Consider the following 15,257-nt stretch of genomic DNA (forward strand, 5'->3'; position numbering starts at 1 on the left):
AGTACTGCTGAGACGATCGACGGAAGCTTCATCTATTTCCCATCGTTATGGTTTTTGACTATTTCAATTAAACATATATGTATAGATATTCAGGTCAGTATAACTTCATAGATTTCATAACATCTGGACAGGGCAGTCGATTTATAAGGTTCATTTCATTTTCCACCGGACCTAGATGAATCTGACTAGCAAGCTGTGTTTGTTCAGATGTGTCTTTCCAATAAAATGATGACCTCTTTTCGAGAAAAAAACATAGTTCGACCCGACCTCAATCCGACAAATGACCAGCTGTTTCAGTTCACCATCTAGAATATTTTCTCCATTTCTGATTCAGCTAATGAGCAGTTTTTCATTCGTTTCGCTTCTTTGGTGTTGTGCTTTTTGAGAAAAATCATGTCCATATCAAATCATTTCCGCAGGAATGACACAAGGGAGAAAATTCTTGATAAAAAAATGTTACTTGGAAAATATAGGTTACTTCTCCGAATTAAAAAATGCCCGGCTCAGAATCGCCCCTATTAGAGCATAGTTCTTCCTATTGATTCTCAAAATCAAGAGTTGTAGATCGGAGGGTTCTTTCTTATTGTTTTATTAACTGACTTTTTGAAATCAACAGAATTTCATTGAGTTCGGATAAATATTTACCCAAACTAAGAGGTACTCACAGTATCTAGGTATATATCCCGAGATTAGGAATTTAACATTTTTGTTCTCAACTTGGTTAGACAACTGTGATCTTTCATTTTTTAGTGACTTAAACTAAAAATACAAAAGTAAACACCAGACATGCTTCTTCTTCTTCTTCTCCTCTTACCTTTCTGAACTTTCGCTCTATTCCTCTTCTCTCGGAACATAAACTGACCGGAACGTGTTATATTAGTTGTGAGAAAGGATGAGAGAGATAGATTGAAAGTGCCGACTGCTTGGAGTACATGGCAGAGAAAGAACGGAAACAAATCTGATAAGATAAGCGACTGAACAAATAGCATGGAAAATGTTGCGCGCCAACGCGCAAACAAAATGACTTTCTCTGCGGTGTCCATCGATTTGGTTGGCAACAATTCAATAACTAAAATGCCCTTTTAAGGTGACAAGTTAACCGAAAAAAAGAAGATTGAGTGATTTTATGGCTGACATTTATGATCGGTATCTCTTCAGAACTTTGTTTTATCTAAACCGCCTTCTGCCCCCTCTCCCCTCAGAATCAGTCGCATGTACCTCCAGACATAATCCCTTGTGTAAATTCTGATAGGTACCATATCAACATTTTCCGACCTACGATTTCCGAGAGTTCGAATTTAGTAATGTGTGGGCATGAGAAAGGTCTAAGAATCTAAAATGGTCATGCCACAATTTCTTGTTATCTCTTTGTTTCAGTGTTCCTTTTTTGATAAAACAAACCATGAAAAGCACCGCTTTGTACGCTTTGAATTCGGCCAGTCTGACTCATTTCCGATAGAAAAATTCAAAAATGACTTTTTGTTTCTCTGAATCTCTTTCCATGCTTTCTTGAGTACAGTCTTCTCCTCCTCTTTCTTTTTCCTGATTTGAATCATTTTTCCATATTTGTTAAGGTTCGTGACCCAACTTTCAAATATCTTGTTTTGATTCGTTTCTCTAATGTGATTTTTTATTAGAAAGTGAAATTGAACAACACAGAGGGAGACTTTTATTCAAATTCCGCATATTTCATGACTACTTTTCGGAATTTATGTCAAGAAGACACGACACAATAAATACTAGTAGACTGTTGGTTAGTACTTTTCACCGCTTTTCTAAAAACCGTTTCCGGGGTAAAAAAATATGGTAAAGGAGATATTTTTCCTTCGAGTTTTCAACTTCTACAGAAAAACTCAAATTTTTCTCATTATGCGGTTGAAATCTCAATAAGTCTTTGAAAACTCATCTCTGTGTTTCTTTTCCATACCTGAATATTGTAACCACCTCGAATTAGATATCTAGCTTTCTTTTTTTCAAAAGACTATTATATTCAACAGCTTTCACATTTTCGGTCCCAAAAAGCTTATTCCTTAAAAGGATTTCTTTCTTTCCAAAAAGTTAACTCTCAGAAGTAGTTCCCTTCTGTCATTTTGAATCCATATCCGCCGGCAAGACACTCGTTTAAGTGGCTGGCAGAGGCGCTCAATAATCCACTTGACAAAGAAATTTTTGGACGGATGCTGAGCTGAGAGCCCTCTATCTCTCACTCTTTTTTCTAACACAAATCACTTGAAAAGACTAGAAAAGATACGTGGTTTTTGGTCCGGAACATATGTAATTGTGGTTATGATTTGTATCGTTTCCAATATGTGTATGTGTTTCCAATTTTCGATTTCCTACGTGTGTTGAATAATAGATTAAAAACAGAGACCACCATTTATATATGTCTATTTAGCATACATCATTTGACACTCATTCAAAACTCTCTTTTTTCTCTTTTTGCACCCTATACAATGCTCATTTTGTCTTGTAAAGTGTGAGAAGGTGAATCACCATATTCCTCCCTTCTCCATCAATGTATTTAAGCATTCCGTTTGTTTACATTTCCTCTTCTCTCTCCTTCTTGTCCTTTCTTTTTTTGTGTTACTGTGTATGACCCACGCAGTTACTACCACGTCATACTTCTGAATGAACACTGATTTGATAACAACTCAATTGATTTTTTCAAGTAGTCTGTTCTTGACTTTCAAATGAGTTCAACACTCTTTATGTACCTCCCAAAATGTACCCTGTCGGTCTTTTTTTACGGAGAAATATTGATAACATAAGTAAACGAAAATGTCGTCTCAGCTGTGGAGGAGAAACTTTTTGTGTGTAAAATATTCATACTTCTTACTTTTCTTTGACTTGGTGGTTGAAGAAAATTTGACTTTTTTTCCGAAAAATCAGTTTCCGGTGTATGAGTTATCGAAAAGCGCACAGATCACTCTCTTGCAATTAGTTAGTCATTTTCTACTTTTTACATTTACTTTTATCTTTTTCTTAAATCTTTTCCAGTAGTGTAAATTTACTCTCGTCTCCAAAATTATTCTATCTTTTCAGTTTCCAACCATTTTATCAATTTAATGTATTCCAGCAGAAGTACTTCAGCGAAAATTTGTTCATTTTCAAAACTATACAATTTTGTTTCTTCAAATATGTCATAAAATATTTATGTGTTCATCTCACCTTTCTTTAAACAACTTTTCCTCATTTTGTCTTTTTTCATTTCTTTGTTTGTTTCCAGATGCAAAATGGACATCGACAAATTAAACCACGTGTCAAATCAATGAATATTATCTCGATGGCTGATGAAGATTTCAATATGTTACCACAGAATACTTCAGGTATTTATCAATTCATTTCCATCACTTCAAACCAATCTCTAATTATTTTCAGAAAATATTCCAGTTCTCCGAAGAAGGAAATACACAAAACAACAGAGAAAATCACTGGTAATAGAGCCAGATATCAGTTTAATTCTAGCAGCTGGAGCAGATCAATCAAGTTCCAGTGATGATAGTGATACCAGAGTTCAGGTGGGGGAAATAATGAATAAAAGTGGAAATAAATGAAGAATGATTTAGATTGATTCCAACACTCTTCCATCGAATCGACGGAGATATGCAGGGAAAAGGAATATGAAAAAGAGATTTTATTCAACAAGTAATTTGAAAGGAACAGAGAATGAAAATGATGAGAATTCCAGCCAGCAGTGAGTTATCAGTTTTGAACATCAACAACTTGAATATAACGGTGAATCTTCTTGATTGAAAACCTAATTCTCATAATTTCTGGCTCTCAAGTATTTCAGATAAATCTAGACTACAATACTCAGCCAGAGGATTAGTATTACCCTCTTGGAAAGTTTTTCCTCAAAAAAGTAGAAAATCGTGAAAAGTGTCAAAAAGCGGAACCTTCTCTAATTTCTAATCACAATTCTAGATATGACATATAATTGACAGTTACCCACACTTCCTCTCTCATATGTGTTTTTTCCTATTTATTTTCATCTAATCTAATTTGATAAGTTGAGAAGAAGATGAAGTGAAACCACTCCCCTCATCCTAATCTATTCAACATACAAACACTCATTTATAACATTTGACAGAATCGGAACAAAATCATTGAGTGTGCGCGATTTGAACGGAGATAACATCGATTTCAACAATCGGGATTCGGTGAAAAAGTAAGAGTTTTCTTACTATTCTAAACACTAAATCTCTTTTTCTCATTGTTTATTTTGACATTTTGCCAGTATGATCTTTCGAATCAGCCTCTGATTGAAATCTTGTATTGACCCATCTCAGCGTGTCTATCAGTAAATGAATTTAACTTTTTTTTTCAGGTGGACATCTCAAATATTCGCGGAACTAGAATCAATTCCATCTAGTCGAAGAGGTTCAATAGATGTTACAGTAAGAAATTTTTTCAGAAATTTTTGTTTCTTATAGGTTCATTAAGACAGTTTCCGTAAAAAAACGAACACTATGTTTTCTAGAAATCCGCCTTGAATCTTCCACCTGAACTGATAATCAACCTTGCTGCCACATCACTCATGACGTCATCTGCTCCAGGACCACCATCTCCAATGAAAAGAAGACGTTTCCCAGTTTTTGAAGAAGAGGAATCATCATCTACTTCTTTTCAACCAATTCATCCATTTCCATCGCCCAGAACTTCCAAGAAGCAACCGGAAGATGTTGTTGGTCCCACTGTAAGTTAATTGGAATTTCTGAAAACAATTATCTGACATTATTCTTCAGTTTCTTCGAGATCTTCTCACTGCCAGCTGTTCAAAATATCCGTATTCCGAGTCGACTTGTTCAGATCGACTGGCAACTTCGGTAAGCTCTATTCTCTTTTTTAAATTTGTACAAAATCGTGGATTTTCAGGACACTGCAACTCAAAAACCATCTCGAGCTTCGTCGTTCGAATGGTTGAATGCAGAAAATACAGAACATGGAAAGTATGAAGAATGTTCTTCCGATGAGGCAGATCGAGAAGTTGCATTGATTGGAATGGCCAAACAATCAGATGCTTTGCAAAGAAAAAAGTGAGAAAAAGATATATGTTTAATCAGAAAAGTGATCAGAAATCAGCACTGGCTACTGTCAGTTTTGGAGGGGAAAAAAGAGACTTGATTGACAGGAATCATGTAGTAATAGTGGTTTGCAACATTTGGTCCAAAGTTTGATTTGGTCTAAACACTGTACTTTTCAAGCCATCTGACTCTCTAACCTATAATTTGCAGAAATTTGGAAGAGCTCGAAAGAAGTGTGAACGAGTTAGAAAGCCTCGGGAACAGCTCCTGGTTTCCTGATCCTCCACCGCCACCCGATGAAGCGCGAGACCAGATTTTTGACTCTCTACCAGCATGTAAGTTTTATATATAATAAGGAAACATAAAATGTGCAGAAGCTATAAACGAAGAGAGATGATAGTTTTTGAGCGAAAAGTTGTATCTTCTCGCTCGGGTCTGATACTTTTTCACTTTTAGCAGACTTGACTGAAAAAGGCCGTACAGTGAAAACGAAAAATTAAGAAATAGCTAAACCATAATAGTAATATTCTAAATTACTGTCCTTTTCAGCATTTCGGAACCGTAAACCAGAAAATCGAAAGAATGCAGTTGGAAGTGTCTATGATAATGCATCTTCATCCATCGCAAAACAATCAGATTTCTCACAACAAAAGTCAATCAAAACAATTGATAAACCGTTTTCTCTCGAGAATCTTCCAATGGTACAACGTCTCAGCGAGTTGAGTGCATCGAAAAATGTCAGTTTTATTTTCATTTTTCTCTCTGTTCAAATCGGAACTTACGAAACGATGACGTGTCATCTATCTGTTTTCAGAACAGTGGCTCGAAGAAGGAAGTGACGAAAAGAAACAATACGTTTGCTGACTTTGCTATACAATTATCTGGTGAGTTGTTACAATAAAATATGAAAAGTACATAAAATTCATCTCTTCTTTTTTCATTGAAATCATAAAAAGTGTAAAGTAAGCAACGTTCGTTCTGTATAAATCAATTTGTAGACACTTCCGTAACTAGCATGTGTGAAATGATAAATTATTATCATTGACGAGTGTCATCAATTTGTCATTATGCTTTTTAGTTCTTCTCTTCTTCTCACTTTTTAACGTCTTCTCTCTCTTCTTCTTCATAGTTTTTTTTTCGCATCCTATGATCCTTTGTCACATATTTGCGCAAAATGCGTGATAGAGAGGCGGAGTGTTCTCAATAAAAAAAAATGGGGTTGAATGGAGAATTAAGTAGTCACAAGAACACTATTCATTTTCATATTTGGAACAGATGTACTATCGTCATAAGCACTATGATTTCCATTTTTATTCTAATTATGATTACTGGAATGATGCGATGGCCTACTATTCTAATGATAGATATAAGAAAAGTTTGAGAAGAACAAGTAAGTTATTTGTAATCTTGAATAGTTTACACCCTCTTTTTATCTGGATTCGAAGTTTTGAAGTTCTGATTGTCTACTAAATATCCATTTCATTATTCGAAAAAGGTTATCTGTAAAGAGAAAATAGATGCAGAACGTTGCAGCCATTTCTTGCTTCTGATTGCTGGTGACTCAGATTCTAACCGATATGAAACCATTTCGAAAAAAGAAACCCCTTATTCAGTTGAAACACAAATGAACCCGTAAAAAACTTGCTCACAAAAAGAAAATTGTACTATTCTTTTCCAAAAATCAAGAAGATTTTCACTCACTTACAATACCTGAAATTCACTTGAAAATTTGAATAGATTCTTCTAAAGGTGTTTCGTTAGGAACACGCTATGAGAAAACATTGAAAAAAAACTTGTGCTCGGTGGCATACCGCATTTTATGGATGTTAAAATTGGAACTGCATGATAAATGTTGATTGTAATACTGAGTAAAGCTATAATTATTTTCAAATGTTCTGAAAATCTGTGTTGAACAGCCTTCTTCTCTGTATGACTGTTACAGTACCTGATTCAAATACTGATTCAAATTCTTTCTCTGATGTTCGTGAGGCTCAGTTAATCATAAATTCTTCCACAGTACATTTAGCTTACTCTATTCGAATTGTAAGCCGAACAACTATCGAAGTTGTGTTTTTGCCATACGTTGAAAAAATAAATCGTAATCTGCAGATCTGTGTCAAGTGTGAAAAGGTCATCCCTTTTTCTGACCGCACCTCGATTGTAGGCCATAAAGGTTCAAATGAACTTTATCAGAACGTCTTAATCTCTTTTAATTGTCAATCTCAATTCACCTGTAGGTCACTGAATTCTCACAGAAATATCTAGTTCAACTTTCATTCTTATAAGAGTTTCTAATTTCTTTGAATTATTTCAGAACGTGATGCAGTGGATGCATGTGCATGGTTGAGGAAAGCTGGTTTCTCGAAGTACGCAGATCAGTTTGAAGGTAAGAGAAGTTTGAAGAAAGAAAAGATTCCCATCAGGTCATGAAAATAGCTATTGAGTAGTACTGAGTATTACTAGAGTTATCAGCTAAACATCGGTCAGCTTTCCTAGACGATATGAATGAAAAAACGTGCGTTGACTTACTTTGATTTAGACTTATTTATAACTATGGATAATGGTACTTGAATTTATTGCAGTTTAGGTTCCAACTTCTACTTTCCTAATCTACCAAAATATTATCCGGGTATCTTTTCTACCTTTTCCGAACAAAAACCTGGAGATAGTTCTGTCACATTTTTTCCGAAAAAGGTCGTTCCAAAACCTTTGACCAAAAACAAATAGTCAAACAAGAAAACAGAAAAAACCCCTCCCCTTTAAATAAAAATTCACATCCAAATTCACCCATCAAGTTCTTCTTTTTCTTTCCCTCATAAATTTTAACCTTCCTAAGAATGTATGCTTTACAACACCCCCATGTCACTTCTCTCAAAGCAGTGCCGTAGCGAGAGAGAGACCTCAACCAACAAATGACATACAGGGAGAAGAAGAAGAGGAATACAGAATATATCCGTTTTCTATTAGAAAAATCGTTTTTGCGGCCCCCGATTGCGTAGCGCCTAGCCAGAAGGAGAAATCTACGAGTCAAAACAGAGACGGTTAGATGAGAATGAAAAAGGGTAGAACCTGCCTAATTTGGCATTGACATGCCCCCTCCCACACCCATGCAACACTCATTTCCCACTTTTTTTCATGTTTCTCGGTCAACTGTTTTTACGATTACTATTTTTTGAAAAAATTTTTTTTGTGTATTTTACCTACAAGTCTTTAAGTTCTGAGTTGATCACGTTCTTTCTCTGGTATTGAGATAGCTGTTGTTCTAGATAAAAATGAATAACATTATTTCAGATACATAGATCATCTCGTCTCTCCTATCATCACTTTTTGAATTCAACTCTTGATCCAATTCTGAAAACTTTGAATAGATTGGGTTCAGTTGGAAATGTTTTAAAACATCCGAAACCAAAAATTCAAGGAAGATTAGATCCAAATCAAATATTCTGTTCCACTGAATTAGTCATGGGTTTCTGATCAATTTTCCAGATCTGACCATTCTTTTAGTTAAATTTATGTTGTTTCTTGTGAGTCATGGGATGAAAAATGACATTTTTTTAGGATCCAATTTTAGAATTTCGAGATTCTAATGATTGTTCTATGAATTTCTGTGTCTTTCAGAAACATCCATAGTACTGTCCAGACAGAATGAATTTTTCCAATCTTCCGTCGAAAATGTCAACTTTGACCGTTATTTGAGCGCACTGATTATCTCGCGTTTTCAAACTTTTAAAGAAACTGTAGAGTAACCCTAGAAACTCATTATTGTAGGGAACGATCATCATTCTGTTATAATGGAAAAAAGTGGTCGGAAAGAAACTGAAGCTCTCGGTTTTCATTCTAAACACCCGTCTGTAATCTAAAATTTTGAAACAGTCTGTGGCTCCGTGAAAACCTTTCATGGATTGTTTTTCCTCTAGAAACTATATAAACGGGTACTTCTTTTGTCATTAGTGTCTGCAAGTGGTTTGTTCATCCCAGTAAATCTCTGTTTTTTTCCACTTCAAATGATTCGAACCAAATCAAAAACTGAACAGTCCATTTGATAAATCCATCATGATCAATTTCTCCCGCTCTCATTTCTCCTCAATTAACGTCTAATTTCCGTTCCTTCCGGTTCATGTTTTCTCTGTTGATACGTCAACAATTTCTATCAGCTTTTTCGCTCTTTTCTCTCGTCTTCTCATTGAAAACGAACAAATTATCTCGGGCATAAGCAAGCAAGATAAGGCAAACAACACTAAGCAAGTCCCCCCTTATTTCCTCTTTCTATGTTGTTTGTCGATTAGGAAAAGAAGCGAAAAATGTTGTCAACTAAATAATTTTCGCTGTTTCAGAACTCACTTTGAAGTTGACGAAAAGTTTTGGTTGACTGATCAAGTTTACCTAGTTTTTTGATTCTATCACAATAACTATTTACATTGTCGTGTTCTCTTCTCGGTAATAAACAAGAAAAGTGACGTGTGACCGTCCGTTTGAAACTATTTGCGGGATCTCGTCGTGCTCTTCATCCTTCGTTTCATCTTCATTCACCAAAATGGTTTCAGACGGAAAGCTTCCAATTAAACCATCTCAAGACCCAACAATAGCAGAAACCGATCTACGCTCACTGAATCGACGAATTGCAATTCTGAATAAATGTCACACTATGAAAGTGGATAGTGTCCCTATGAGGAGGCGAATGGTTTGTTTTTTCTTCTCCATTCGAATCATCATACTATAAAATTCTCATTTTCCTACGATTTATGAAATAAATTAAACAATTAGAAGGTTTAGAATTTCTCAATCCTTATTTTATATATATCAGATTCAAAAATGAAAAAAGTCTTCATTTAAAAATTAGAATTGAGTATTTTGAAATATCTAAGATCTATTCTAATAGTCACTTTCCTCAAAACCGACGCCATTCTTTTTATCAAAACCTGACATTTAAAGAATCTTTTTGTTTTCGCCCACTTTTTTTTCAATTCAAGAGTATGAATCATCGTCTGGAGCGACGAATAAATTCATTGAAACTAACTTCTTTTCTTTTTTCAGAACAACGAATTCCCACGCTTGGATCCGATGAAAGTGGATGATAATGTAAGTGACTTTCTCTTCTTTCTTTCCCTTTTTATATGCAATTAATGAGTCATTGATCTCATTAAGTAAGTCCTTCTTGTAGAAGAATAAAACGTCTGTTATCACTCGAACACAGATATTGATAGAAAATCAGAAGTAATTATTTTTGTATTCAGCAGTTCTTGATTGACATATTTCCCAGAATTGAGTTAGTACAGTACCATCGGAAGTAACACAATTTTTGAGTTAGATACAGTCATAAAATTAGATACTTTTCTTAAACTTCCAAGTCTTCAGTGTTCTCTTTTCTGAAACCATCTGTCAGAAGTTCACAGATTGCGTAAAGACTTCCTCTTTCTTTTCTTTTCTCTTTTTTTCCCGATATTTTTTTGTTATTATCTTCCTCCCATTATCCATATAATCAAATGTCGTCATCATGATCATCACTCTCTAAAATCTTCGCCCGTTGATTATGTGATTATGGGCGGAAGACAAAAAGATATCTTATATCTTTTCTAACCGCAATCATTCCAATGAATTCCTCCTTTTCTAACGAGACGACGCCCCCTGGAAAATAAATGGGGGCAAGTTTGTCAATCAATCGATACTAATTTAAGCCATTTTCAGAGTTTATATTCATCCGATAGCTGGAGATACGGAGGAGGCGGAAGTCATCATTCGAAAACTTGGAGTCGCCCATCTGGAAGTGATCATGTTTATAGTGGATCACTAGCAAGATATCCAAATAGCACTTCTACTTGGAATCACCAAATGACTGAGTGAGTTGTTTCAAAACTTGTGAATATCGTATTCATTATAATATTTCAGACCAACTCGAGACAGTCGTAAAGTATTGCGAACGGATTGGTACGATGCTCAGAACTCAGCACACGGCAGACATAATGAGTAAGTTGATTCAAAAATTAGAAGTCTTATGGATACCTGACATTCTAGTACACTTGATACTGCATCCACAGCAGCTTGTGTTAATGAGTTGAACTCAAAACTGCAACGATCTCAAAGTGAACGAATCAAAGATCGCGCGAGAGCGATAATGAAAAAGATGGATCCCCGATCCCCGAATAAGTGAGTCATCTGAACTCTAGAATAAATCTAATCCAACGAATATCTTGGTATGGTGTGTGTGGTGGACTAACAAAATACAAACAGTGGAAACTTTTATAACCTCCCATTTTATTCCAATAATTTTTCTACAATTTTTAACTTTTTAGACGGCCGAAAGAATCCAGAGGCAGACCTGCTCCAATGAATATCGGTGATCCTGTACTGGTTTCTTATGACACTCCGAAAAACTCAATAAGATCACATCACATCGACAGACCTTCTATATTACCAGGTAACTAATTTTCACCTTTTGAAATTATTGAATTCTCTTTCTCCTCCCCTCTCCTCTCCTAAATCTTATTTTCTTCCCTGAAATGCTTGAGTATAACAATCATCAGAACGAGGACGTCAGCTGTATCAGTCATCATCTCCGTTTCAAACTCCATCTCGAAGCAAATCGATTGCACAGAATCGAAGAGGTGGACTTGTTTTCATAACACCTACAACTCCAGATTCATTGGATAAATCCTTCGGATATTCTGATACGAATTCAAGCATTGTCTCGTCTTTACGATCGAATGGAAACTGTGGCGAAAGTCGAAGAAGAGAACTTTCAATGCCTCCTCCATCAAGAAATCGTGTTACAATGAATGGTCCGTACCTTCCAAATCATGATGGAACTCTTCGAAGAAGGGAAATAATGCCATTTGATTCCTATCTCTATCCCGGACATCATAACATTCTTGACAGGTTCTTTCTTTTATTAATAACTGAGTTGAAAGGTTTTTTATGCTTAACATTTGTTGAGTACTCAAAAACCTTTTGACTCTTCTTCCCTTTCGCATGTTTTTCATTCCAATTTCTATATTCAGATTCGAGAAAAACTATGAAACGCCGCGAAATCTGATACCAGATCGAATGTACGATGATCTCGATGTTCTTCCCCCGTCAAAATCGAAAACTAACTCAAATTCGAATTCGAATTCCAGTTCCCTTGATAATAAGAAAACGGATAATATCAGCATGTTCAATGATGGATATTATACGCATGGTTTGGATTTTCTATCGCTTTTTCTTTTTCAATATTCTATTCTTCTCTGCAAATTTCTCTATAAAAACATTACATTTCCAGAAATCAAACCAGCCCTTCCACGTCATCACAACATTTCCAAGCCAGAAAATCTGAAGGTGAACACGGAAAAGATAGAAGTTCTTTCAAGTTCAGACGAACCAATTGGGAGAACAACACTCACAAAAAGAAGTGATTCTGGATTGGGATCAAGTCTTTCAAGATCTCCGAGTGGTCCACATACTCAAAGAATTCGACAGTCTCTTCTACCGTACTCAAATGCCACGTCATCTGGAATCAGTTCTGCATATTCGTGTTGTTCTTGGGAATCTTCCACAAAATTGATTGACGAACAACCTTTTTTTGCGGAGATAGAATTGGCAAGATCGATTGATTCACTTAATTTAATTGAAATGACTCGAATGAGGAAGACTGCTTATCTGAGATTATGTTCAACACTGGAAAGAAATATTGATGCAAAAATTCATTTGACTGATCCGGATCAAGATGAATTACCATCAAAACATGTGTGGAGTGTTCAACGACTTATTAAAAGAATGAAGATAAATGATGGACAGAAGAATCATAAAGATAATGAAGATAGTGCAGTTTTTGGAGTTGGTTTGGATGTGATATTCAATAAAACTGGATATTTCTTGCCTCGACCGATTCTCGAAATTATGAAATTCCTTCGAAATATTGCTCCAGAAACTGTTGGAATCTTCCGGAAGAATGGTGTGAAGTCGAGAATTGCTGAATTGAGAGCGATCATCGAGAGCTACAGTGGGAACACCGATGTTTTTGTTGGAGAGAATATGCTGGATTCAACTCAAGTTCATGATGTTGCTGATCTCTTGAAACAATATCTTCGTGATCTACCAGAACCATTGATGACAATCAAGATGTCTGAAGTGTTTGCTAACATTTGTTCTGTTGTTCCCGATGTCGACAGGTTTGTTTTCAAGCCAGCCTTTCCAGATTTCTTACATTTTTCTTTTCAGGATAACATCACTTCAATACGCCATCCTTCTCCTTCCTGATGAAAACCGAGAAGCACTGAAAACTCTTCTTCTCTTTCTGAAGGAAGTTTCCAGGAATTCGCAAGTCAACAATGTGAGTTATTCTCGCGATAATGCAAACCCAAAGTTTGAATAATTCCAGATGACTGCTCAAAACCTATCCGTCTGTTTCACTCCATCTCTTTTCCAACTTGGAGCATCTCGATTGGATAAGGCTACACCTGGAAGTAGACGACATAAAACAGTCGGAGGAACAGGATTACCATCAGAAAAAGAAATGAAAGAGGCAAGAGCTTGTCAGCTGTGTTTGACAATGCTTATTGAATATGTACAAACGGTTTTCATGGTTCCTGATGGACTTGATGAACAGTTAGTTTTATTTCTTTATTCTCTTTTAGAAAAATGATATTTTGATCAAATCGCTAATTAACTGAATGTGGACAAATGCTAATGTAATTGCTTTTTTCAGTGATGATGCCGAGGATGATAATCCAAACCTGACAGATCTTGGTCTAAAAGGACCCCGTTCTTTCCTAGTGGATCGTGTAATTGATATGATCAGAGACCACTCTGATGGCTGGAAGAATTGGACAATTGAAGGATCATTCCGCGGTGTTGAAATCTCATCAAGAAGACCATCTGACTCTCATCCATTGAAGACTTTCCGAGTTTGCCTCGATATTCCAGCAGGACCAAAAAGTGTGATGATGAGAATACTCAAAGAAAGATACACGTGGGATTCATCTGTTATCAATTGGAGACATCTAGAATATGTCAGTGCTCCAGACACGGATATTCATCAATATGTTGTCAATGAGACTATTGGACATCCAACAAAAGATTGCCACGTTGCAAGGTAATACCGTAATTTCAGTTTTCATTAGTTCAGTATGATTTCAGATTCCACTCTTCTGGGTTAACGGAAATCCGAGGAGCATGTGCAATTGCGGAAAGAAGTGTTAAATGCCCAGAAGATCAATTATTGGGCGGAGTCTCAGCTACAATATTTGATCAACGTTTCCTGATTGAACCAGTTAGTGGAGGACAATCACGGGTCAATTATATCGCTCGGGTCGATCTCAAGTGAGTTTTTTTTCTTTTTCTTTTTATTAAATGTATGGAATAATTTTGTATCCGGTTTTTGTAGTCAATTTTCATGAGTTCAAAAATAAAAAGTAAAAAAAAAGGATTTTTAATAGATTAAATTGTATGTTTCTAAATTTTTATGACCCCGGTCACATCTGAAATCATCCCAAACTACCGCTCACTCAATTCAAAAAGTATTTCTCTAATTATATTCTGAAAATCATTCAATTCATATTTCAGAGGTCGCTCCCTTCAATGGTACAACAAATCATTCGGATCTATAATGTGTCGTCATCTAGATCGTCTTCGAGAATCATTTCTTCTTGGAGACAAGGGCGGTCCAGAAACGAAAGTTTAAAAACACGTCAAAATCACAAAACATCTATCACAATATTACTTGAATTCTAGTCAGGGAACGAACGCCATTTATCACAACAATCTTCCCGGTTCTCCACATTTTTCTAATTTTAAACTTAAAGTTGTGCCACAAAAAAAGAACTTGGAATCAGAAATCCAGTTGCCTTCCTCATATTTTAACCCTCTTCCACTGTTCGAGTTGTTTGTCTTTTTTATTTCAGTTTCTATTTATTTTCTCTTTCCCCGTGACTTTTCCCCTCTCACACAGTTCCTTTTTTTTGTCTTAAATTCCAGTTTTTCCACATCATCATAAAGAAATGTCATATCTTTATTCACTATCAAACAAATGTAAAATATTTGTCATCATCGGAAAATCATGAAGAAGTACCCAAAGAGAGAAAAGGTTTTGGTCATTTTTTAAATGAAAGTAGTGTCCGGTACAGTTTGTAACGCAAGTCGGGGGCATTGGTTGGTGGGGAAGAAGTGAAAGAATTGATGGGATGGGGGTAAAGCAATGAAATGAAAGAAACAATTGAAAAAAGACAATATCGAAAGCTAAGAGGCTTTGTTCGTCGAGAA

At 35.7% G+C, this 15,257-nt stretch overlaps 1 protein-coding gene across 1 annotated transcript; it reads left to right on the forward strand.

Annotated features, from left to right (window-relative positions):
- Positions 1–3,226: 3,226 nt before the first annotated feature.
- On the forward strand, positions 3,227–14,679 carry GCK72_009665 (uncharacterized protein; the record flags this gene model as incomplete). Its single annotated transcript, XM_053727481.1, has 25 exons — positions 3,227–3,326; positions 3,379–3,518; positions 3,567–3,694; positions 4,328–4,397; positions 4,481–4,696; positions 4,746–4,826; positions 4,876–5,036; positions 5,235–5,359; positions 5,574–5,761; positions 5,839–5,908; positions 7,339–7,410; positions 9,569–9,705; positions 10,059–10,103; positions 10,710–10,861; positions 10,911–10,988; positions 11,037–11,168; positions 11,315–11,439; positions 11,546–11,897; positions 12,020–12,198; positions 12,280–13,168; positions 13,218–13,329; positions 13,378–13,604; positions 13,705–14,091; positions 14,136–14,318; positions 14,562–14,679. 25 exons carry the CDS (start codon positions 3,227–3,229, stop codon positions 14,677–14,679), a joined length of 4,467 nt encoding a protein of 1,488 aa, XP_053587058.1.
- Between the last annotated feature and the right edge of the window lie 578 nt (positions 14,680–15,257).

This window comes from Caenorhabditis remanei, chromosome III (assembly GCF_010183535.1).
Source record: "Caenorhabditis remanei strain PX506 chromosome III, whole genome shotgun sequence".
NCBI lineage: Eukaryota > Metazoa > Nematoda > Chromadorea > Rhabditida > Rhabditidae > Caenorhabditis > Caenorhabditis remanei.